Below are 25923 nucleotides of genomic sequence, written 5' to 3' on the forward strand. Positions count from 1 at the left end.
TGACCTCACTGATCTCACAGATAATCATTGGTACCAGCATTTACCAATGGTGTTTGAAATCCTGAAACCATGCTACTTAAGAAATAAAGTCCTACTCAAATTGCATTCTTCACCAGATTTACCAGCTTCATCCAAGCAATGGGATTGGTCCTGGCTGATCTCTGTCATGTTTACTCTCATTAATAAGACCCTTAGTAAGACATATTAATAAGACTAAAAAAAAACACCAAAAGTTGAGGAAATTTTTCTTCATCCCAGAGGGAAGACAAAGTGAATATAAAGATTCACCTGCATAACAGGATCCCTAAAATACCAGGACTTGTAGCTGAGGCAGGGTTACATTTCTTGAAGATTTCTGAGTACGACTATCACCTAGTATAATTTGCTGTAGTGTGCTTGCTTGGTGTGCATGTCCTTCAATTGCTGGATCCTAAGTCCACCTGTTTGAACAAAACAAACCAACAATAGTATCTTCTTCCAGGCCAATGTTCCCAGTACCAAAGGCTTAGTTGTGTGCAGTCAGCTCCTTTGGGTGGGCTTTGCCACTTACATATCCAACTCCAGGTTCCCAGGACAAACACTCTTTTCTGAGCTCTGTTAAGAGAAGAGATTGCCAGATAGGCAAGTGAAAAGATTCAAAGATATGCTCAAACCCTCTTTAAGAGTGACAGAGTGGTGAGGCAAGAAGCAATGCTTCTTCATAGCTCCAATCCTGATTACTGGCAGTATCCAAGGCAGCTTAGACTTTCTCCATCCCTGCAGTTTCCACCAAAACCCAAAGACATGAATGTTGAAGGGATAAGTGGCTATAGTCAGTTGCCCCTAGTGTGCCTTTGTTAAATTTGATGAAAATTTGGACTAGTCAGAGGAAATAGGTGCTTTATGATTTGTGTTGTTTTTGTGGGCCAGGTTTTCAGTTTATATTCTATGCAACCCAATGACTCTGAGAACTGCAATGCCCCAAAGGCCTCTTGGGATCCTCTGACCCCTACCCATAGAAAGAAGAGAAGGAGCATTCACAGAGTCACTGAGAACCTCAAGTTCATGCACCTGGAAGCACACAGAACCCTAAGTAGGAGTGGATCATCTTGGCCTTATTTGTGGTGGATTCTGCGGTTCCCGCATTAGCCTCATTAGTAAACGAGGAACTCACAGGGACTGAGTGGAGGTAAGTTATTCTTGATCATAAAGGAATGCATAAGAGGAAGAAAGGTCCTCAAGGCAGGGCTGCATGGCGACCTAGTGGAAGCTGAACAATGTTTCTGATGAGCATGTGTGCTAAACCAAAGAAACAGTGTGAACACAACAACACTGTGACCACGTGTACTCAAATCCATTGTATTCAAATCACACCTCAGACAGCCTGGAACAGTAGAATACTTAGTCCATGGAGTAAATAACGAGCAGAATGATCTTCACACACAAAATTACCTTAGAGAGAATGACATGTTGGAGCTCTGTGAATTGTGGTTCAAGATAGCATCAGGTTCTGAGCATGACTGTTAGGGAAGGAAACCTTTGAGTGAAGCATCAGTAATTACAGATCAAATTACCTCCTTGACAGAGAGTGATTTGACAATGTAGCAGCAGTGGGGATATTATGGGATGATATGAGGAAATTTAATGCTGGAGAAAAAGCAGAGACACAGATAACAAAATATACTGTATTAATGTAGAGATCAGATAAGCAAACAATAAAGGTAGAGTACTTTTAAAGGGAGATTATAATATGATAACATGCGCATTTGGAGGAGAACCTCATGACCTTTAAGGCTGGTGAGCTATTCATCAGTCATGGCTGATCTATCCAGCTCCATTTCCCCTTGCAGTCCTTATATCCCTTAATAACTAGAATTCTATCATGTTCTGTTTTGAATGAGCTCAATGATTGAGCCTCTACAGACTGGAGAGGTAGAGATTTCCTCATATTTGCCACAAAGTATCACATTCCTTATTCTGAGACTGTGAAGCCTGGTCCTCTTGTATCCGACCTGCTGAGCCCAGTAAGAAATTTATAAGTTTAAATAAGTTCATATTTCATTTGTCTAAACTCTAGAGTATACAGACCTATCTTACTTAATCTCCCCTCATATGGTAAATCTTCTATCCCTGGAAGTCATCTGGTGAATTTTTGTCTCACTACACCTGTAGCAAGTAAACTTTATATGGAGTTTATAATAATAAATTATAATAAAATTAATCCTGTACTCAAATCAATTGCATTCATATCATCTCATAATGAAGGCCAACATACCATTTTCCTGCTTAAATGCCTGTATCTGCATATTAGCTTTCAATAACTTGTGTTCATCTTTTTGAACATCAATAGTACCCATTTTCTTACCATTAAAAATACTCTGCCTTTCTTCTTTGTGCACTGAAGTGAAGTGAGATAACATCACAATCTCCCACGTTCTTTTTCCATCTGTCATATTCCTGCCGAATCAGTTACCTTGTCTGTATATCCTTTAAGCCTCTTTATGTCCATCGCAAAACCCCACCCAGTTTGGATCATCAAAAACCTTGAAATTACTTACTTTCCAGGACATAGAATGAGACCATTCAGCACCTACCAGATCCCAAAAGGCCAATCCAGATCAAAGTCCCGATGAAGGATCTCAATTCAAAAAGTCTACTGTCCAATTCCCTCCACATCTGCTGAATTCCTCTGGCAGATTATATTTTTCTACCAAATACCTTTGCAGTCACAGAGAGCCTTTCATCAAAATATGGGCCCTTCATCAAAATCTTTGTTGAAGATTGTGAACAATATTGATTCCTGCCACACTCCAATGGTTATGGTTCGAACGTGGAGGCATGTGTTCAGGGTGAAAGGGCAGAGATTTTGAAGGGATCTGAGGGGCAACTTCTTCTTGCAGAGGTTACTGAGTGTATAGAGTGAACTACCAGAAGTGATTATGGCAGGTTCAATAGTATCATTTAAGAAGTTCTTGGATAGGTACGTGGAAGGATGGGGAATATTGACCCCCCCCCCCCAGTGATTCCCCAATGACTTGATCCTTTTATTCTCTAAAGACTCAGTCAGTTATGGTCAAATGGCCCAATCCTTGGATGCTCCAACTCAGTAGTTTATTTCCGTTCAATCACAAATGAGAGGAAATCTTCAGATGCTGAAAATCCAAGCAACACACACAAAATGCTGGAGGAACTCAACAGGCCAGGCTGTCAACGTTTTGGGCTGAGACCATCCTACTGAAGGGTCCTCATAAGACCATAAGATGTAGGAGCAGAATTAGGCCATTTAACCCATCGAGTCTGCTCCACCATTCCATCATGGCTGATCTAGGAGCCCACTCAAACCCATATACCTGCCTTCTTGCCATATCCTTTGATGCCCTGAGTGACTGGCAACGATCAATTCAGCATTAAATATACGCTGGGACTTGACCTCCACCACAGTCTGCGGCAGTGCATTCCACAGATGTACTGTTCTCTGGCTTAAAAAATTCCGCCTTACCACTGTTTAAAGGGTCGCCCCTCAGTTTTGAAGTTGTGCCCTCTAGGTCTGGATACCCCCACCAGATAAAACATCCTCTCCACGTTCACACAACCTAGTCCTTTCAACATTCGGTAAGTTTCAATGAGAGCTCCCACATTCCTCTAAATTCTTGTAAGTTCAGGCCCAAGGCTGCCAAACGCTCCTCATATGTTAACCCCTTCATTCTCAGAATCATCCTTGTGAACCTCCTCTGGACTCTCTCCAATGACAACACATGCTTTCTGAGATAAGGGTCCCAAAACTGTTGACAATACTCCAAGCACGGTCTGACCAGTTCCTCATAAAGGCTCAGCATTATCTCCTTGCTTTGATATTCTATTTCCCTTGAAATAAATGCCAACATTGGATTTGCCCTCTTTACCAAAGACTCAACCTGTAAATTAAACTTCTGGGAGTATTGCACGAGGACTCCTAAGTCCCTCTGCATCTCTGATGTTTGAAACTTCTCCCCATTTAGATAATAGTTCACACTATTGTTCCTTTTACCAAAAATGCATGACCATACATTTCCTAACAGTGTATTCCATCTGCCACTCTTTGCCCATTCTTTCAATTTGTCTAAGTCTTCCTGCAATTGCATTGCTTCCTCAGCACTACCTACGCCTCCACCCACCTTCGTATCATCTGCAAACTTTGCCACAAAGCCATTAATTCCATTACCCAAATGTGAAAAGTAGCAGTCCCAATACTGACACCTGAGGAACACCACTAGTCACCAGCAAACAACCAGAAAAGGCCCCTTTTATTCCCACTCGCTGCCTCCTGCCTGTCAGCCATGCAGCTATCCATGCTAGTAGCTCGTCTGTTCGCCAGAGGATTTTATCTTGTTAAGCAGCCTCATGTGTGGCACCTTATCAAACACCTTCTGAAAATCCAAGTGGATGACATCACTGGCTCTCCTTTGTCCACCCTGCTTGTTACTTCCTTGAAGAACTCTAACAGATTTGTCAGGCAAGATTTCCCTTCATAGAAACCATGCTGACTTTGACTTATTTTATCATTAGTCTCCAAGTACCTTGAAACCTCATCTTAATAATAGACTTTCCCAGCCACTGAGGTTAGGCTAGCTGGCCTATAATTTCCATTCTTTTGCCTTCCTCCCTTCTTAAAGAGCGGAGTGACATTTGCGATTTTCCAGTCCTCTGGGACCATGATAGAAACAAGTCTTTCTTGAAAGATCATGACCACTGCATCCGTTTAGCAACCTCTCTCAGGACTTTAGGATGTAGTCCATCTGGTCCAGGTGACCTATCCACCTTAAGACCTTTGAGTTTTCCTAGCACTTTTTCCTTTGTAATAGCAATGGCACTCACTCCTGCTCCCTGATGCTCACGGATCTCTAGCACACTCCCAATGTCTTTCACAGAGAAGACAGATGCAAAGTACCTATTAAGTTCATCTGCCATTTCTTTACCTCCATTACTAACTCACCAGCATCATTTTCCATTGGTCCAATATCAACTATCACTTCTCCTTTACTCTTTATATAACAGAAAAAACTTTTGGTATCCTGCTTTATATTATTGGCTAGTCTCAGATTCAGAATGAGAATCAGAATCAGGTTTATTATCATTGGCATGTGTCGTGAAATTTGTTAACTGAGCAGCAGCAGTTCAATGCAATGCATAACATAGAAGAAGAAGAAATAAATTCTCGTATATGTATATTGAATAGATTAAAAATTATGCAAAAAGCTGAAATAATATATATTTAAAAAGTGAGGTAGTGTTCACAGGTTCAATGCCCATTTATGAATCAGCTGGCAGATGGGAAGAAGCTATTCGTCATTCACTGAGTGTGTGCCTTCAGGTTTCTGTACCTCCTACCCTGGGTGCTGGATGTTCTTAATAATGGACACTGCCTTTCTGAGTCACTGCTGCTTGAAGATGTCTTGGATACTTTGTAGGCTAGTACCCAAGATGGAACCGACTGAATTTACAACACTGCAGCTTCTTTCGGTCCTGCGCAATTGCCTCCCCCCATGCCAGACTGTGATGCAGTCTGTCAGAATGCTCTCCATGGTACATCTATAGATGTTTTTGAGTGTATTTGTTGACATACCAAATCTCTTCAAACTCCTAATGAAGTATAGTCACTGTCTTGCCTTCTTTATAACTGCATCGATATGTTGGGAGCAAGTTAGGTCCTCAGAGATCTTGACACCCAGGAACTTAAAACTGCTTACTCTCTCCACTTCTGATCCCCCTATGAGGATTGGTGTGTGTTTCTTTGTCTTACCCTTCCTGAAGTCCACAATCAGCTCTTATGTCTTACTGACGTTGAGTGCCAGGTTGTTGCTGCAACATTACCCCACTAGTTGGCATATCTCACTCCTGTACGCCCTCTCGTCTCCATCTGAGATTCTACCAACAATATGGTTGTATCATCAGCAAATTTATCGATTGTATTTGAGATCTGCCTAGCCACATGGTCATGAGTTTAGAGAGGGAGAGCAGCGGACTAAGCGCACACCCCTGAGGTGCACCTGTGTTGACCGCCAGCGAGGAGGAGATGTTATCACCAATCCGCACAGATTGTGGTCTTACAGTTATGAAGTCGAGGATCCAATTGCAGAGGGAGGTACAGAGGCCCAGGTTTTGTAACTTCTCAATCAGGATTGTGGGTACAATGGTATTAAGTGCTGAACTATAGTTGATGAACAGCATTCTGATATTATCCTGGTCATTTAAGGCCACGTGAATAGCCATTGAGATTGCATCTACCATTGACCTGTTGTGGCAATAGGCAAATTGCAATGTGTCTAGGCCCTTGCTGAGCGGGGAGTCCAGTCTAGTCATGACCAACCTCTCAAAGCATTTCATCACTGTCGATGTGAGTGCTACCAGGCAATAGTCATTAAAGCAGCTCACTTTATTTTTCTTAGGCACTGGTATAATTGTTGCCTTTCTGAAGCATGTGGGAACTTCCGCCTGTAGCAATGAGAAGTTGAAAATGTCTATGAATACTCCCACCAGTTGGCTGGCACAGGTTTTCAGAGCCTTACCAGGAACTCCATCGGGACCTTCTGCCTAATCTCGGCCTCTAAGACAAAGATCACAGGGTCATCAGGTGCAGCAGGGATCTTCATAGCTGTAGTTGTATTCTCCCTTTCAAAGCGTGCATAGAAGGCATTGAGTTTGTCTGGTACTGAAGCATCACTGCCCTCTCTTGTGATCCAACACCAACCTGATTTTCACAATCCCTTTACATATTAAAGTCCCCCATTACAATTGTGTCAATACCCTTATTACATAGCTTTTCCAACTCCCTTTGCAATCTCAACCCTACATCTTGGCTGCCATTTGGAGGCCTATATATGATCCCTATAATTTTTTTTTTATCCTTGTAATTTTGTAACTCCACCCACAAATGCTCAACATTCTCTGACCCTATGTCACCTCTTTCCAAAGATGTAACTCCAACTCTTACCAACAGAGTCACACCACCGCCTATGTCTTCCTGCCTGTCCTTTCGACAGAAAGTCTATCCTTTGATGTTAAGCTCCCAACTATCGCCTTCTTTCAGCCACAACTCAGTGATGCTTGCAATGTCATACCGACCAATCTCTAATTGTGCCACGAGTTTGTCCACTTTATTCCAAATGATATGCATATTTAAATATAGCACCTTCAGTCATGTATTCCTTGCCCTTTTGAATTTTGCCTCTGTGGTACAATTTAACTCTTTCCTCTGCCTGTATTTGTACCCAGTTATTGGCTTGTCCTTCCATACATTCATGTTACACCCATCATCTACTTGTCAACCTGCTGGCTCATCCTCAGCTTTATCATACTGGTTCCCACCCCCCTGCCATATTAGTTTAAACCACTCCCAACAGCTCTAGTAAATCTGCCCGCAAGAAAATTGGTCTCTCTCAGATTCAAGAGCAACCCATCCCTTTTGTACAGGTCATACCTGCTGCAAAAAAGGCCCCAGTTATCCAGAAATTTGAATCCCTGCCCCTGCTCCAGCTCTTCAGACACAAATTTATCTGCCACCTCATTCTATTCCTATCCTCAATGTCACATGGCACAGGCAGAAATCCTGAGATTACTACCTTTGAGGACTGCTTCTCAGCTTCCTTCCTAACTCCCTGTATTCTTTTTTCAGGACCTCCTCCCTTATTCTTCCTACGTCATTGGTACCAGTATGTACCACGACTTCTGGCTGCTCACCCTCCCATTTCAGGATATTGTGGACACGTCCAGAAACAACCTGGAACCTGGCACCTGGAAAGCAAACTATCATTCATGTATTCACGTTTCCTTTTCGCGTCCACAGAATCGCCCATTCGTCCCTGACTATAGAGTCCCCTATTACTGCTGCCATCCTCTGTTTCCTATTCTTTTGAGCAACAGGGCCAGACTCAATGCCAGAGGCACTGCCATTGTTGCTTCCCCCAGGTAGGTTGTCACCCCACCAACAGTACTCAAAATGGAGTACTTGTTGTGGAGGGGGATGGCCAGTGGTGTGCTCTCCACTATCTGACATTCTCCCTTCCCTCTCCTGACAGTCACCCATTTACCTCTCCTGTAGCCTTGGCGTGCCTACCTTCCTGTAGCTGCTGTCTATCACTGCTTTACTTTCCTGACAAGCTGAAGGTCATCCGGTTGCAGCACCATTTCCCTAACACGGCCTCTGAGGAGCTGCATCCTGATGCACCTGGCACAGACGTGGCCATCGGGGAGGCTGGGAGGCTCCTGGAAGTCCTACATCTGACGCCCAGAACAGAACACTGGTCCTGTAGACGTAACCTCTATTCTCGGCCCAAAACGTCAACTGTACTCTTTTCCATAGAAGATGTCTGGCCTGCTGAGTTCCTCCTGCATTTTGTGTGTGTTGTTCAGTTTATTTATGTTACTGCCCACTTGTCAATGACTGTTTGCTGCACTAGCTGAGCGATAATCAGAGCATTATTACCTTTTACCTCTTCCACAGTGCAGCGTGCTTATGAGTGGTGGAGAGAAAGCTTCCTGTACATCCTTCTACCATTGGAGAGTTTTCTGGCCATTGCAGCTTAACTCTTTAGATCTCCCTTCCTCATGGAGCAGGATTCCCAACTTTTTTATGCCATGGACCCACACTCGTAACCGAGGGGTTCGTTGACCCCAGGTTGGGAACCTAGGATAGAGGAATTATGGTGCTTTTGCCTGCTCAACTCTGAAAGCTTTCTCAAACTTACCTGTGAAAATATGACAGCAAATTCAGGAAAGGTCGGCATGTGTATTTATTTTATTCAAATTTTGTCAGTCGGCGGCACTAGCAGAACACCCCCATTTGCCTCAGGAAGGTGATGATTAGCTGCCACGATCATGAATCACTGCAGCCCTTCTGCTGAAGGGTAGTTCTCATAATGCTATTGTACCAGAGTTTCAGGATTTCCAAGTTAGGATGATGTGTGAGTTGGAAGAGAACCTTCAGGTTATGGTGTTCCCATAATCTGAAGGTTAGAGCTTTTAGCGGGTCTATTGGGGTATTCAGGATGATTAAGTGCAGTGCATCTTGCTGGTGGTATATCGTGCATTCTCGCTAGGCTGACATGGTGAATTCCTCTATCTTCATTTTTCTTTTAGATCCAGCTTGTGATTTTGAAGCTGATCTGTGTGGGTGGCACTCTGAGGAGATACAAAGTTCTGTGGCATGGCAACATATTCAGTCAGGCAATAGTTCTGGCATCGGTTCTGCACCACCGATGGACCACAGCACAGAATCCTCATTGGGTAAGTCAACTACAATTCATAGGCCTGTAAGTATATAAGTAATTAGCAACTGTGTGTTGTCAGCCCCTGACAATTTCTTTCATTACTTGGCTTCGCAATGTGTAGTTGAGACCTAAAGAACAGGGACATCTCAATGCAATCATAAAGCAAAGTATCCCAGAAACCGCAAATCTGAAAGTTAGACAGAAAATGCAGGAAGCACAGCTTGTGAATTCGCAACATTTTCTCTGCATGTTTCTCAGAATGACAGCACCTGCATGTTTTCTTTTTTATAATGTTCAGGCAGTTTTGAAAATAAGAAGTCTTTTTTTCTTCATCAATGCCATCTGACATGTTCAGATTTCCCAGTATTCTCCTTTATTTTAGTCCCAACATTTTTTATGTTCACCACTCTCCCATTATGCATTTTCCCTTTTTCTCTTTTTCTCTCTCTACTTTTGCTCTGTTTGCACTTTCTTTTGTACATAATCTGTCAGTAACAAACCTTCTTCACCCTCGCTCAGTCCATGTCATTCATTTTCTCTTGGTCTCCTTCCAATCGTCAGTAAAACCTCCACCTTCTCTGCAACTAAAACCTTTCTTTTTTTCTGAAGGTTTTCCCAGTTCTGATGAAAGGTTACTGATCTGAAAAGTTAACTTTATTTCTTTTTCCACAGATGTTGCCCAACCTGCTGAACATACGTAAATGCAGCAACTTCTGTTTCTATTACAAGCGGTGTATATTTGATGTTAAAATTCCTCTGGGAAAATTGATATCAGTCATGTGAGAACATTAACTAGGCCCAGTCTGTATCTGGGCCTTGTTTATGTCCTGTCATGACTTCCCCTTACCTGCAAGGCTAAAGTCCATCAGATTATGCATAACCAACAAGGTCTTATAAACTACACTGTGCTTAGATGACATTTTTTCAAAGTTATATGACATGGTTTATATTTTGATACAGTAATAATCTAATTAATTGCATAGAGCACAATGATGAATGTTGGCCATGTAAACTCCCCTTCCGTATCAAAAACCTGTTCAAGTCTCCCTCGATAGCTTTCATATTTTCATATTTTCACAATGTATATTTAGCCTAAACAAGTCTATAACCACTCTTAGAGCAATCTTATCAGTCTTATTCTCTCACTTAATTCCCTCTTTTACATAAGCTTCCCCCATCCACCCCCAAGAAAACTTCCATCTACCTTCGTGAAGGTGTAATTCACAGTGGCCAATTAACCTTGCCAACAAGAGAAAATCTGCGGATGCTGGAAATCTGAGCAACACACACAAAATACTGGGTGAGCTCAGCAGGCCAGGCAGCATCTATGGAAGAAAGCACAGTGGACGTTTCGGGCTGAAACCTTGCCAGCATGCCTTTGCCTGAATAAAATCTGCACTGAGCTTATCCATTGTGCTCCAGTTTCCTCCAACATGTCAGTGTCCCAGTTCAGGTTTGAACTTGGTTCCTGGAGTTACGTGGCAGCAATGCTAATCTCTGCCCCACTCTGCTGTTTGACAGACTGAAGCCAGGTCACAAATTGTAGGATCTGGAAGCCATGAGGATAAAAAACAGAGGCAGGTGTAGGTCACTTAACCTTTCAGACCTACTGGACCATTCAATAAGATTGTGGCTCCTTCTGGTATTAATCCCATATCTTCTGATTTCCTTAAGTCTATTGATTTCTGACTTATTATCCTGTGCGTGAAGCTTTTCCACTTCAGTTAGCTCCTGAATAGCTGCCACCTTATGTTGAGATTGTGATCCCCATTCCAAAACAGCCAGCAGTTGAAATATCATACTGCCATCTACGCTGTATAGTCGTGGAAGAAATTTGCATGTTCCAACTAGATCGCCTCTCATACTTCTGAACTCAAAAGCAGAGGCCCAGTGTGCTCAATCCCTCTCCATTGGACAAGTTCCCAGGGGTTCCAATCCAGCGAACCTTTGATGCACTCCTCCTTTCATAAATACATTGTTTCTTTGTTAAGGAGACAAGACTTCCATATGGCCTTCTAGATGTGGTCTCATGTGTAATTGCAATAATATGTATTTATCCTGTCCTCAAATTCTCTTGCAATAACCTCTAACTGCTCACTATTTACTACCACTTGCTTATGTTTCAATGATTCATGTACCAGGTCTCTCTGAACACCAACATTCTTCAGTCTCTCACCATTTGAACAATATACCACCTTTCTATTTTACATTGCCAAAATGGATAAGGTTCTTTCCCTCATTACATTCCATTGGCCATACTGGGGATGGTACGGTAGTGTAGCGGTTTGCGTTACATTTTTACTGTGCCAGCCACCTGGGTTCAATTCCTGTTGTCATCTGTAAGGAGCTTGTATGTTCTCCTGGTGACCACGTTGGTTTCCTCACACATTATGGGTTAGTATGGCAATTGGGTGTGTTGTACGGCACAGGCTTGTTAGCCAGAAGAGCCTGTTACCGTGCTGTATCTCTAAATAAAAAATAAAAATAAATATCCTGCTCCATTCACTTAGCCTGTATGCGTTTCCCTGAAGTTTCCCTTCATGCTCCGCACAACACGCTTGGATATATCTCCCCATCCAGATATTTGTTGTAGCCTGCAAACAGCAGTGGCACACCAGCATTCTCCCAACCTGCAAATCACCCCTATATTCCTGGAACACACACAAAATGCTGGTGAACGCAGCAGGCCAGGTAGCATCTATAGGAAGAGGTACAGTTGACGTTTCGGGCCGAGACCCTTCGTCCTGGTCTCTGTTTTCTGTCTGTTAACAAGTCCTGTATCAACGCCAGTGTAGCAGCACCAACCCTAAGTTCTCTCATTTTGTTTGTCCAGCTCTTGTGTGGCACCTCATTGGAAGCATCACATACCACAGGGGGCTTGATTGTACAAGTGCAGACCACTAAATTGATTCTTCTGTCAGTCTTCACCAAGTACTTGTAAAGTTAGGCTTGTACACCCTGAAAGAATGACTTGCATTCAAACTCACGTTGCTCTTCAGTGACACACACATCAAGAGGCTCATAGATGGGAAGATCTTGTTCGATATCATCCTTACCTTATAGGTGACAGCAGGAATTGAACCCAGGTCACTGGCACTGTAAAAACATTACACTAACCACTACACTACTGTACCGTCCCCAGAATGGCAGATGGCGTACTTGAGAAAGGACCGCTGCTATTTATCATACTCCAGCAGCCGGTGGGCAGCAAATTTATCTTCCTGGATGGAATGGTTCAGGACTAGGCACACTGTTAAAGACTAAACCATCACCAGGGAGATTTTAATAGAAGTCACCATTTTGAACAGGCTATTGAAAAAACCACATAATGATCACAATGTTTCCCACTGGAACACCATTTGTCTCTGCTGCTGCTTCGACACTTCCAACGGGGCAGATTGTTTTGCACTGAGATACCATGCAGCAGAATTCCTAGACAGAGCAAATATCAGGTTCATTTAGACCCACATTCATTTACACCATAAGACCATAGACTATAAGACATTTACATTTAAATTTGATGCAAAGGAGATAATTTCCTTGGCAGTTTAAATCTGGCCTGCAAAGTAAATGTTGATACTATTTTGGCCATTTCCTTACATCTCAATTCAAAAGATTTTTTAATTGATTAATCAATAGCTTGGAAGTAAGAGGTAATTTAGATGGCATTTTTCACAACTTCTGAACCTTTGCACTATAGTTAGGAACTTTCTGAATTGTACTGTTGTAATACAGAAAGTATGAACATTTGAGCAAAACAAACTTCCCAAGCTTCATTGAACAGGAAGTCTGTTTTTCATTAGGTGATAAGAAAACAAATTGCTGGAGGAACTCAGCAGGTCAGGGAGCACATATGTGGCGAAAGGAATTGTCAACATTTCGAGTCAGGTTTCTGCATCAGGAGCTCCTCGGCCTGCTGTGTTCCTCTAGCAGTATGAATTTTGCTCTGGATTCCAGCATCTCTCGGCTCTTCTGTTTTTAAGATGTGTAGCTGGTTAGGTGATCACTATTGGCAACCTGCTGCTCTTCCACGTATTTCTTTCAGATTGCAGGTATCTGAAGGAGTTGTTAGGGCCAGAGCATAACATTTGATTGGGAATTCAGCACTTCAGGCAATGTAGCACTACCTCAGAACACATCTGTGTCAGGAAATGTAGAGGAGGCTCGGCCCTGACGCACAGCAGTGGAGAAAATTGAGCAGTATATGATACTTCACTAATTAACTGCAAAATAACAAGCCACGAGGGGCAACAAAACAAGAGGGAACAGATACTTAACATGACAAGACAACAAGGTAACTGAAGGCTAGCAGTAGGCTGGTTTGTATGAGTGAACAAGGATTGTGGATGAGAGCTGGGTTGCAGCTGGTGACTTGGAAACAAGTATCAGGTGACTTCTGTTAACTGGCTGGAGACTGTGCAGGCTGCTTAGGATTTTGTGCTCAGGACTCTTAAATAGATTTGAACACTCAAACTTCTGTCAAGTCTATCAAGATATTAAAGGAAATAGATGGAATTGATACAGAGAATTTACTTACCCTAGTTGGGGAGCTTCAGACTAAGGTGCAATGCCTAAAAATTAGAGTTAGTTATTTCAGGAATAAAGACAGGACACATTTCCATATATAAAAATAGTATAATTCTGTAACTCTATTCCATGAACTCTAATTAATGGTAGGTTAATTGTTAATTTATCTGTGAAATTGGTAAGTTCTTGTCATTTAAGAACATTATTGGATACAGGACAAAGCCCCGTAAGTGAAGTTAAATCAAAGATTAGCCATGATCTTATTGCATGGTAAACAATTTTGATGGGCTCAGTAGCAAGTATTTGTTCCAGGCTGCAAAGACCGTAGAAAATCAGGAGGCAAGATTTCTGAAAATGCACACAATTCTAATCTAAGAATAATATTTTAATATAAGATGTGTTGTTTGTAATAGGCACACCTAATAAATCATTGGTAATATAGCTTTTAGCTGGCTGGTGGTGGAGTCGCATCTGTAGCAGACTTCAAGGTGAGTAATCCTGGGTACAAATCCGGCCAGCTCCTTGCACACTTTCCATCCCTGCTGGGTTGCATGTCGAGCTAGCAATTCGGCCTCTTAAAGAGCAGACAACGCTAAAGACATGGCAAAGTTGCCACCCGATGCGCCACGAGACACAGAAGAATAATAACAATGTAGTTTTTGTGTGTATATTTTAGGTTAATAATACTTTCTTTGAGAATTTACTATTAATATAATAAACAAAGCATTGTCTTTTTCAGCTTTTGGATAAATTTGACACTTCCACTCTTCATTATTAGCAAGATAAAGTAACAATAACTCATCTATGACCAAAAATAAATTTCCAGACAAAGATATCAAACCAAGGGTAAACAGAGTATAGCTGGTACTTCATACAATATTTATAGAAATTATAAATATTTAGTCATCATCTAACCACATCAAATTTTCAGATAAACTGAACAACTATAAACTAATTAACTTAAAGTCAGCTAAGAAAATGTTTTAATAACACTGGATGGGAAAGATTTTGTTCCCTGAGTACTTTTGGGTGTATCTTATGGATTTTGGGATGCTGATTATGAAAATCAGCATGAAATTTCCATATCACACACTGATATGCTGTTGTAGCCCCTGGACTGTGGAACAGCATTCCCCTCCATATCAGATCTTCCCCCTCCATTGACACTTTTAAGTCCAGGCTCAAAACTTACCTTTATTCACTAGCGTTTGAATCTTCCTGTTGTGGCTGATTTTTGGCTTGTGCCTAGGCTCATGTGTTGTTTATTTTATGCCTTTAAACTGTGTGCCTTGTTTATATCTGTGTTTCTTGTATTTGTGATCTTAGCTACCTGTTATGGTTCGTACAGCACTTTGATCAACATGGGTTGTTTTTAAATGTGCTTGATAAATAAATTTGACTTGACTTGACACCATTTTTTTTAAAGTTGCCTACATTTGTTATTTCAATTCATAACTCAAGTCAATTAAAATGTTGCCCACAATGTAAACTGAAAAGTTTTCTACCTTGTCCAGGTATGCCCCAGCATGCTTAGGCAGGGTGGATGCTGCATGCAGGACAGCTTTTAGAAAGGCAAACAGAGCGTCACCACACACCGTTAAATGCATTGTGTTTACATGTATATTGGTTTGTGATCACGTTGATGTGCATGCTCTACATGCATAACATATTGTGTACTCATTATAACAAAAGTAATTATATTTTCAGGAGTAGTTGCGATAGGAAAATGTCTTGCCAATGTTACAACTGCTGCAATGCTTTCTGTTATACTTGTGGCGAGGATACACTTAAAACAGGGACTGGTCCCACCACTGCAAAGATGGAGCATAACTCCTCTTATTAAGAAAACCAATGAGCTCTACTTTGGGTGTAAAATTGGCAATAAAGACAAAGCCTGAGCTCCTCACATTTGTTGCACAACATGCCCTGTCAGTCTTAGAGCTTGGCTCAGAGGTACTCGGAAGTCAGTGCTGTTCATTGTCCTGATGATATGGCAAGAGCAGAACGATCATATAATGCATTGAATACACCAACCTCCCTTCAGTCATGAGACCTGTGCCTCATGACAATAGTCTTCCAGTACCAAAATAACTGGAGTTACAGCATCAATTGTTCAATATTTCAATAGTTCCATTTAATATCAGAGAAATGCATACAATATACAACCTGAAATTCTTGTTCTTTGCAGACATCCACAAAAACAGAAGAGTGCCTCAAAGAATGCATCTTTTTTTTTCTGAAGCATTGACTAATTGGATCAATGAAAGGATATTTAGAAACTTCCAATAGATATTTCATGATAATTCATGAAATTATAAATTTTGTGACAAATTGTTGTTAACTTTGTGACAATATGTAGGCAGAAATTATTCAATAAACAATCCATTGGATAATTGCTTCATTTTCATCAGAGTTGATATTAATATCTTTAAAAGCTATTTGACAGCATTATGTTCTTTAGTGCATAGAATTATTCCTCCATCTTCTACAATATGGATCGAAGCAGTTGGTACATCATTCCTGATTATTGAACGCAAGTCCTGATGTTTCTAATTAGCCTCTTCTGATTACCATCAATAGTAATTTCCAGGCAATTATTGCAAATTGAATTATTACAACTCCTGTTTATACATAACACCGCAACTTTCTTTCATAGGTCATTATGTGTGGATAGAGGCCAACAACATCACATCTTCACAAACTGCTCTCCTTAGCAGTTCTGTGTACCGCGACTCAGGACAGCATTGCCGATTTGAATTCTTCTATCAAATTAATGGCAGAAATGTACTCACAGTACTGTTACAAACGAAGGAGGTGAGAAAAAATGATGGTCACTAGTGAACAAAAGTGAATCCAAAGCTTTTGAAATAGATTAGATTAGATTCAACTTTATTGTCATTGTGCCGAGTACAGATACGAAGCCAATGAAATGCAATTAGCATCTAACCAGAAGTGCAAAAGAATAGTATTATTTACAAAATAACTACGAATAAAAAGTAAGTGCTACAGCATACAAATATAAAAGTACTGAGACAGTCCAATATGGGTGCAATACTGCTTAGCACTGTGATGTGAGGTTCAGCAGGGTCACAGCCTCAGGGAAGAAGTTCTTCCTGAGCCTGCTGGGGTGGGAGCGGAGGCTGCTGTAGTACCTACTGGATGGGAGGAGAGTAAAAAGTCCATGGTCAGGGTGAGATGCATCCTTGATAATGCTTTTCGCCCTGCCCAGGCAGTGTTTATGGTAGATGTTCTCAATGGTGGGCAATTAGGTGCTGATAATCAGCTGGGCAGTTTTCATCACCCGCTGGAGTGCCTTGCGGTCCAATATGGGACAATTGCCATACCCCGCACTGAGATGCAGTTGGTGAGTATGCTCTCAATAGGACGCTTATGTGCATTTTTTTCTAAATGGCATTTCTTCCCCATCTAACAATTTCCCTTAATCTCATACTTCTCACAAAATACAGCTTTGATCACATTTACTTTGGCGAAAAAAATCTTGTTTTTTTATGAATTGTTTAAAAGACCAACTATATGAATGAAAACGGATACTTTACTATGGATAATTTCACTCAACACTATTCTAATAACTGAGCATTAGAAAACTGACCAAAGATCATAAATCTGTAATATTCCTTCAAAATTTATGAACATGGATATGAGCTGCATGTTCAGTAAGAGAAATAGGCTAATATTTATGTCAAAGTAGCAGATGTAGACGTTTATATGGTGTACTGCGGCTCTGGGTATCAGTCCTTTTCTACTGCACTGCAGAATTGTTGATATTTATTATTTCATATTTTTGTGTGAAAATATATTTAATGAAAACTAAATTATCTAGCAGAATTAGGAAAAAAAAAGACAATTCTAGTGTTCAATAATTCAGCATTACCTTGCTGTTTTCATGCATATCCATGCTCTAACCTGCAGGGACAAGTAAATTTGTGGGAAGAATGGACACCAACTGAAAACCAGTGGATCAAAGGAGAAGTATGGCTGCCTCCTTGCTTAAGTCAGTTTCAGGTATTTTTATTTATTTATAGTAACTTTTACTTTGAAATTGTTGCTGAATAATAAACATTTAAATCACTCATCTGCTCCCACCTAAAAGAAGGGTTCACATGCATTTCATTGCAACTGACACCCATTCACACAGTACAGTATATTGATAAGAAACAGCTGAAACCCGTGGTTATCCAAAACTATGGCAGAACTCATTTAGAGTAATGTAACACACATGAAATGCTGGAGGAACTCTGCAGGTTAGACAACATCAACAGAAATGAATAAATTGTTGATATTTCAGGCCGAGATCCTTCTTCAGGGGTGGAGAGGAAGGGGGAAGATGCCAGAATAAAAAGGTGAGGGGAGGGGAAGGGGTATAGCTAGAAGCTGATAGGTGAAGTTAGGTGGGTAGGAAAAGATAAAGAATTGGAGAGGAAGGAACCCGACAGGAGAGGAGAGAGGACAGAGGATCATAAGTGAAAGGGAAGGGGGTGGGGTCCCACGGGAGGTGTTAGGCGGGTGAGAAATAGTAAGAGACCAGAGCGGGGTAATAGAAGAAGAGGGGAGGGGTAGGGAAATTTTTTTACCAGAAAGAGAAATCGATATTCCTGCCATCAGGTTGGCGGCTAATCAAGCAGAATATAAGGTGTTGCTCCTCCACCCTGAGAGTGTCTTCATCTTGGGACGAGAGGAGGCCAAGGAGCAACATGTTGAATTGGGAATGGGAATTGGAATTAAAATTAAAATGTTTGGTGGATGGTGCTCAATGAAGCAGTCCCCCAATTTACAACAGGTCTCACCAATGTAGAGGAGGACGCGTCGGGGGCACTGGAAACAATAAACAACCCCAGCAGATTTGCAGGTGAGATGTTGCCTCACCTGGAAGGACAGTTTGGGACCCTAAATGGAGGTAAGAGAGGAGGTGAAAAGGCAGGTAAAGTCCTTTGGCCCAATTCTAGCATTATATTTTTGTAGGAATATATTAACTTTGAAGGGGGCACCGGAGAGAATCACCAGTCTTGAAGGATTAGTCCAAGAAGGAAGGTGTATTAGCAATGCTTGTGTTCTCCCAAGTATAGTAGAATGAAGAATGTTTAAAATGATTATCATGATAGGTAGAGAAGCCAGAATTGGTGAGCAAAGCCTTAAAATTATAATGTGAACATTAAATGGTGATGCCTGGAAGCACTTCTTCAAAGAACGAGTAATAGAAATCAGGAGCTTTTGTTCCCCCTCCCCCTCCCCCCACTGATAACAATGAAGCAATTAGCCAATGGATTGTTTATTGGATAATTTCTTGCTACACTTTGTCACAAAGTTAACCAGTGTTATTAAGGCACAGAACTGCCATAATCTAAGTAGGGTCTGAAGTCGACTTAAGGGTTTGATGCTCCTGTTCCCTTATCCCCTATGTTTATTTTAGAATTACAGAATACAGCAAATGCAAGAGGCTCTGTATAGCCTCAATGTATGTGTATTATGAATATTTAGTGAACCTTTACAAAATTGATTCAGATTACGGTGACCACGTCAGTTTATTGTAAGACCTAAGGCACAGAAAAGAAGATGTGAAAGTCCACGGACCTTTCAGGTGCACTTCTGATCATGAGCTTCCAGGACTCCAACAGTAAGGCTAGAAAATGAGCCTTGATCCACATGAACTCAGTGTTGTAGCAGCAGAGGAGGACAATGGAGGCAAGGGTTAGAGAGTGGCTGTCATCCCCAAAAGGATTAAGGTTCTGATCTGCTGTGGGTGTTCTTCTGAAGTGCTGAGTAATATTCTCCATCATAGTGTTAGAACTAAATCTATGAGTGCCTTTTGTGACAGACTCACTAACAGTTCATTTAAGGCTTAGTCTTCTAAGCAGTGCTTCCAGTAGTATGTGCTTTCCTTGGAGAGGCATTGGATTTTTGCCATTTGCATCTGTGCAACAGTGACATCAAGCAAGAGATGCACAATGTTTCTTCACTAATGTTTGATCAGCATTCTTCATGCACAAATTTTATCACAGAAGCGCATTATTCTAGCTCACGGATGAAGCCTAGATGGTGGATTTTCTCTTTTTCAATTTAACAACATAACAAAAAATAAAGATACATGACTGGGCTTCTAAATTCTAATTTCTGAATTTGATATTCTTGTAAATAATCGTAAACAAACATCAGACCCATGAGGCACTTGTGAAGTGAGGTAGGTGGATGGTGGTAGTTAGTAAAGTAATGATAAAGTTAGCAGACATTGCTGCATTCACTTGGAATTAATTTAGGAAGCTGTCTTGATGGTGTTGCTCTCTAGGTGATCTGAGGTACCAAAGGGACATTTGTGTTTATATTCTCTTGCTTTGATAGGACATGAGCCAGCATTTAATTCCCATCCTTAATTGTCTTTGAAAATGAGAATGGCTCACAAGACCATTCCAGAGAAAGTTTTGTAGAATCCATTTGATCAACAATCCAATTATTCACATTTAGCTGACTGATAGTTCTGTTCCAAATTATGTAAGTTATGATGTTAACTGGAATTAAAATCCTCAGGTGAAATGGTGGGATTTTAATGTTCACCAAATGAAAAGCAATTTGGACTTAGTGTTTTTTTCTTTTACTTATAATATCCAATTGTAGATGAGTTTGTGGAATGATTGGCATGTTCTGAAGAAGTACTGCTGGCCCATCTCCTTTCTCAAATGCTGAATGTCCTGCTCTACTTTCTAACTTTTCTATTTTTACTGTTTTCCAGCTTTTGTATTGATTTGGCTTCTGTTTATATCATTGCAAATTTGTCAAATGTTGAAGGATGATTACCTTCAAATTTTTAGTGCTAAGGAATGAATATGTTCCTTCAGAAGCTTCAGGGGAGATGATTTTTTTGTTATTCTAAATAAATGTTGGAAAATGTTTAATGAAATAAGACTATTGGGGGATTTTTTAAGTTGTGTAATTTGGCACTCATCCAACTTGTTAAATGTTTGTGCAGCAGTTATAGCAGTGTTAATCGAAAAGATTGCAATTCTGTGTTTTGGCAATCAAACGACTGATTGTGTTTTTGTATGGTTGGCGGTTCCCTCAGGGCCTCCGTCTCTTTGCCATCATTATTTAGCACAACTCCACAGTGCAGCACAGAGGTAGATAGCACACTGCATATCTCTTGTCCCATTCTTGCAATCACCTCGCTCCAGTGGCAATTTCATGGAGTCAAAGTAGAATTCAGCATTGATTCAGGCCCTTCAGCCCAACTCGTCCATCCCAACCACATTGTTCACCCAGCAATCCCCAGTTTTCTGTCTTTCAGCTATATCCCAGGGAACAGCACCTCTCCATCTAAGTATCTAAATGCTTCTTAAAGAATACTATTGCACCTGCTTCCACCACTCCTCTGGCAGCTCCTTCCATATACTCAACATTTTCTGTGTGAAGAAGTTACCCCTTAGGTCTCTTTTCAATGTTTCCCTTCTCATCCTTAACCTCTATGCCTCCTTTCCCTATGTTGGACTCCCCTACCGTGGGATAAAGACTGTTAACATCCACTTTATCAGTGTGTCTTATCATTTCAAAAATTTCCATAAAGAGTCCCCTCATTCTCCTATGTTCCAAGGAATAAAGACTTAGCTTGACCAACTTCTCCCTGTAACTCAGGCCCCCTAGTCCTGTCAATATCCTCATAAATATTTTCCAAAATGTACTAAATTGAGGAACCCCTCAGGTTTATGACTGATATATGGCAAATCCATTTGTTGGAATGAGATTGTCATTCTTCATTTATAATGATATTTAACCAATTTAAAAAAATTAATCTGAGTTTATGCTTATGAAAAACATAACATATTTTAAATAAACGTCTGTTTAATAATCATTGTTTTAAAATAATTTAAATATCTAATCAGTTTCAATTCTTAATAAATGTAGGTACATATCGGAGTAATTTTAAAAAAGTGAAAATTAATTATTCTGCAATATGCCATCAAAACACATTAAAGAAGAAATGGGGCAAGGCCTTGGGTTCCAATGCCTGCGGATGAATCACTGTCTACAGCATGGAGTGACCTGCTGTACAACATGTGCCGTTGTTCCAGGCTCAAATGAACTCATGTTTGGAGCAAAGATCAAGGGCAGCTGATGTGTCTGATTCAGAAATCCTGCCCATGTGGTTGATTAACAATAAAAGAAACATGGAGCCCCACCAGAATCAATTTTTGAATCTGGACTGGATTGCATTGTAAGCTCAATGCAATTGTGTATGCATTGTATATGATGTTCTTTGAAGAGATGACTGGAAGCAAAATGGTTAGCAGGATTTGAAACTAGCTGTACTCATCAACATACCTAATTAAAATTTACTAATTATATTCCAAAAAAAAAACAGGAATTTGCAGAATTAGTTAGCAGGTTAGGTAATTCCTATGTGAGAGAAATAGACAATGTTACACGTTGTTGGCTTTTCATCAGCTCTTTCAATAATAATATTTTCAGTTTCTTATTAAAATAATTGTTACATTTAACCATCTTTATTACTGTTGTTGTGTTTCTACAGGTTATATTTGCGGCCTCCATTCAAAGCAAGGCGGGCTTCCTGGCCCTGGATAGTCTGAGATTCCATGAATGCGAAATGGAATATTTTCCAGAATCGTGCTCACCTTCAACATTCACCTGTGGAACAGGACATTGCATTCCTCTCAGTTCAGTTTGTGACTTTCAGGCTGACTGCTGTGATGGACGAGATGAGGATGAATCAGTCTGTTGTAAGTCATGCAGGTTTCTATGTTCAGACACTTTTTGTTAGCTTTAATGTTTCAAGAAAACGTGGTCAAATGCTTTGCTCAGATCACATGGATAAAGTGGAGAAATACACTTGATATGGACTGACTGTATATGCAGCACTGAATCATGGAGTATTACTTTAATTTATTATTTTATTAGATGGCAACTTTTATTGCCCATCTCTATTTACTCTAGAACTGAGCAATCAATTATGAGCATCTCTGTAGATGTATGGACTGAGGAAAAGAGAGTGACCTTTCTTTGAAAGGCATTAGTGAGCCAGACCCAATTTACTACAAACTATCAATGTCATGGTTACTCTTACTAAGATGATCTTTACTTTCCATTTCCAGATTTTTACTTAATTACTTAATTTTTTAATTCCCTGGATACCACAGCAGGATTTGAACTGTTTTCTCTGATCAATAGTCCAGAACTCTGGTTGCTAGACCAGTAACCTGGCAACAGTGTTGTAACTGTTTAACCACTGCTTGCTACAGTAATCAATAGTATTGATGTTTGAACTTTTACCAAAAATGCAACAGTAATGTAGTAGTTACAACACCAAGCTGATAATCCAGAGGCTTTCTCCAACATTCTGGAGCATGAGATCAAGTACTCGCAGAACAGCTGTGGAATTAAAATTCAACTAACTAAACAAATAAGAGGAAAAGCTGGTATGAATAATGGTGATCATGAAGCCATCGAATTACTACATTTGTCCAACTGCTCCGTTTATGTTTATTGGGGAAGAAAATAACATGGATACCATTCAGCCCTGTTTGCCTCCTCTGATATTCAATGAGATAATGGCTCTTTTGCCTCAGGGCGATTTCCTGCACTAACTCTTCAACCCTTGATGACCTTAATATCCATAAGCTATTTGTCTCTGCCTAGTGTATATAGTTAGTAGCTAAACATCCACAGTCCCCTTGTTCAATGAATTCCAATTATTTAATACATACTGGATGAAAAAGTTTTTTTTTCCTTCCTGAATGGCCAACCCTGTACTCTGTGACTGTGACCTCTGGTTCTAGTCACCTGTGCCAGAGGGGGAAAAAGTCATTTCCTTGCCCTTCCTGATCAGCTCCATAGGGATGTTTTGTTTCAATGAAATCATTTCACGTTCTTTTAATCCTGATGATACAGTCCTAGTCTTATTACCCTTACCAAACTGCTTATTATAGGATCTTATCTAAATGTGACTCCAAGCCTATAATATCGTGGCTGACTCTCACCTGTATTCTGAAATGATGTAACCAGTTCAGAGGCAATTAGGAATGGATAGTAAAATTTAGCCTTGTCAGAGACTTTTGCACATCATTGAAAAATAAAGGTAGCCCCAAACACAAGACATTCTGTTGATGTTGGAAATCTTAAGCAACACAAAATGCTGGATGAACTCAAAGTCAGATGGCATCTATGGAGGGGAATAGACAGCTGATGTATTGGGCCAATACCCATCATCAGGAAAAATACTCCCAATCAAATTTGATAAAGTGAGCACTTTTCGTTCATCAGTATGACTAAAGCTATAATATAGTTATTGGATTGCTGGAAACCTCATCCCATGGTAAGAGAGCTCTTGGCTTGGCCTCTTCACCATGTTTTTGTATTTATATGATTTTCACTTTAAATGAATTTATCCACTACAACTATTCACTGCAGGTTTTAAACATTTAACAGCTGAACTCATTCTGAGCTCCATCGCTACATCCCTATAGATACCCAACAGTCGGTACTATGGAGCAGGAATCTGCTAATCCTGTTGTTTCTAGTGAAGCCATTCTTTGCCATAACATTAACTGTTTTGAAAGTGTTTCATTGATTAGACATCCACAAATAGATCTCTGAAGAAATCTGCCTGGATCAAAGAGAACTTGGAGGACAGGAAGCGTCTATACAGTCCTTCAGTCATCAGAGTATTCAATCTTCACTTCATATCTGATCCCTTCTCTCTGACTGTTGCTCTACTGTTTCACTGGTCTCTCGTTGTTAGCATCTAGTGTTTGAACTTTCAACAATCTATAATGTGTAACTACCTAGAATTATGATGAGACAATGGTGCTTTGTTTTTCAGTGTTATGTGACAGAAAGTCAATTTTTCATTGAATGAAATGGGTTAATGAACATTTTTCGGTTATTTTATGTCAATCAAGAAATTCAATGGAAAACTATTTGGACTAAATCAATCTTAATACATGGCACAATTTCACCATTGGATGCTGCAACTCCCAAGGCAATCCACCTTTGAGAAGCATTGACAAGGGAACTTAGACTATAATGTCCTTGAAATGGCTATCATTGGTCAATTCTTGGACAAAATGAGTATTGTTATGGATCACTTTATTTAGCTAGTCTTTGGCAATATGAGCTTCATGCTTACTCTTCGTTTTGGGACGACAGTAAAGTAAGCTATTTACTTACCTCTCATGCTTCTGTGCACCCTCTCCCCTTCTCCCTCAATGTTCAGGCCCCAACTAACCAACCTCTTGAACTGGTTAAATGTCGTTGATCCACCTGATATCACTTTCCAATCCTGATCACCCTGGCACTCTAGTGTGGGCACCAGTACTCCAGTTCTCAGCTTCATTCTTTTATCCTCAGTCCCATTCCTGAGCTCAATCCTAACTCCTTCATCAAATCAACCAAAGTCCAGAAAACCATCCATTGTCTTCACCAACCCATGCACCAATTATTACTTCAACCCACTGGGTAAAACACAGACTCCTTTCATTCTTCTCACTTTGTTGTGTTAGAATTGCAAGTCTAACAATACTTGGCTCCACTCTTACCCTCCTCATGCACTCTACATAACTCAGTAAAATGTGGTGTAGTCATGACATCAATCAGCTGTTTCTTTTGACACTGCCTAAAATATCTGTGTACCCAGACAGTAATACAGGGAGTAGAATTCAATGTACTATGTCTGATATATTTATATTATGTCCTTTACAGTTTTTTCTTGCAGCAGTTATACTTCTGAGTATAATTTAGGAAAGTGGGGTTTGTGGGGGTTGACATAAGTTCTTGAGTTCGATAGTGTAAGGGCACACAGATCTCAAATACACAATCTAAGTCTGTTCCCATCTGAAATTGGTAGGCATTCACTGTAAATGTGTGAAAAATAGATCCTGGTTATCAGATAAGTCATGGTGGGTGGTGAAGGTCAAGAGTGGGTTTGAGGAATGACCCTGATTAAAGGGTATCAGGAAAGCCTGGTGCAGAGCAGGTCTCTCCTTAGCCCCTGTACTTCCAGTTCACAAAAGAAAAGTAAACTATAAAACTTTTTGGACCTAGATTCAGCCCTCCTTTCAACATCCATGCATGCCTGATCAGGTCTCCCAGAGATGATCTGATGATGCAATTGGAGATGATGTTAAAAGCATTCAAAGATAAGAAAATAAAAAGC

The 25923-nt window shown here is 40.5% G+C and overlaps 1 protein-coding gene across 2 annotated transcripts in view; it reads left to right on the top strand.

Moving 5' to 3' along the window:
- Positions 1-25923, top strand: part of malrd1 (MAM and LDL receptor class A domain containing 1) — a 392346-nt gene that overhangs the window by 39220 nt on the left and 327203 nt on the right. For both annotated transcript variants that reach the window (XM_063044212.1, XM_063044213.1), the window contains exons 6-9: positions 9094-9240; positions 16408-16565; positions 17682-17774; positions 22285-22492. In XM_063044212.1, coding sequence (XP_062900282.1) covers positions 9094-9240; positions 16408-16565; positions 17682-17774; positions 22285-22492 — 606 coding nt within the window. The remainder of the gene's footprint in view (positions 1-9093; positions 9241-16407; positions 16566-17681; positions 17775-22284; positions 22493-25923) is intronic.

Source organism: Mobula hypostoma, chromosome 3 (genome assembly GCF_963921235.1).
Source record: "Mobula hypostoma chromosome 3, sMobHyp1.1, whole genome shotgun sequence".
Taxonomy (NCBI): Eukaryota; Metazoa; Chordata; class Chondrichthyes; order Myliobatiformes; family Myliobatidae; genus Mobula; species Mobula hypostoma.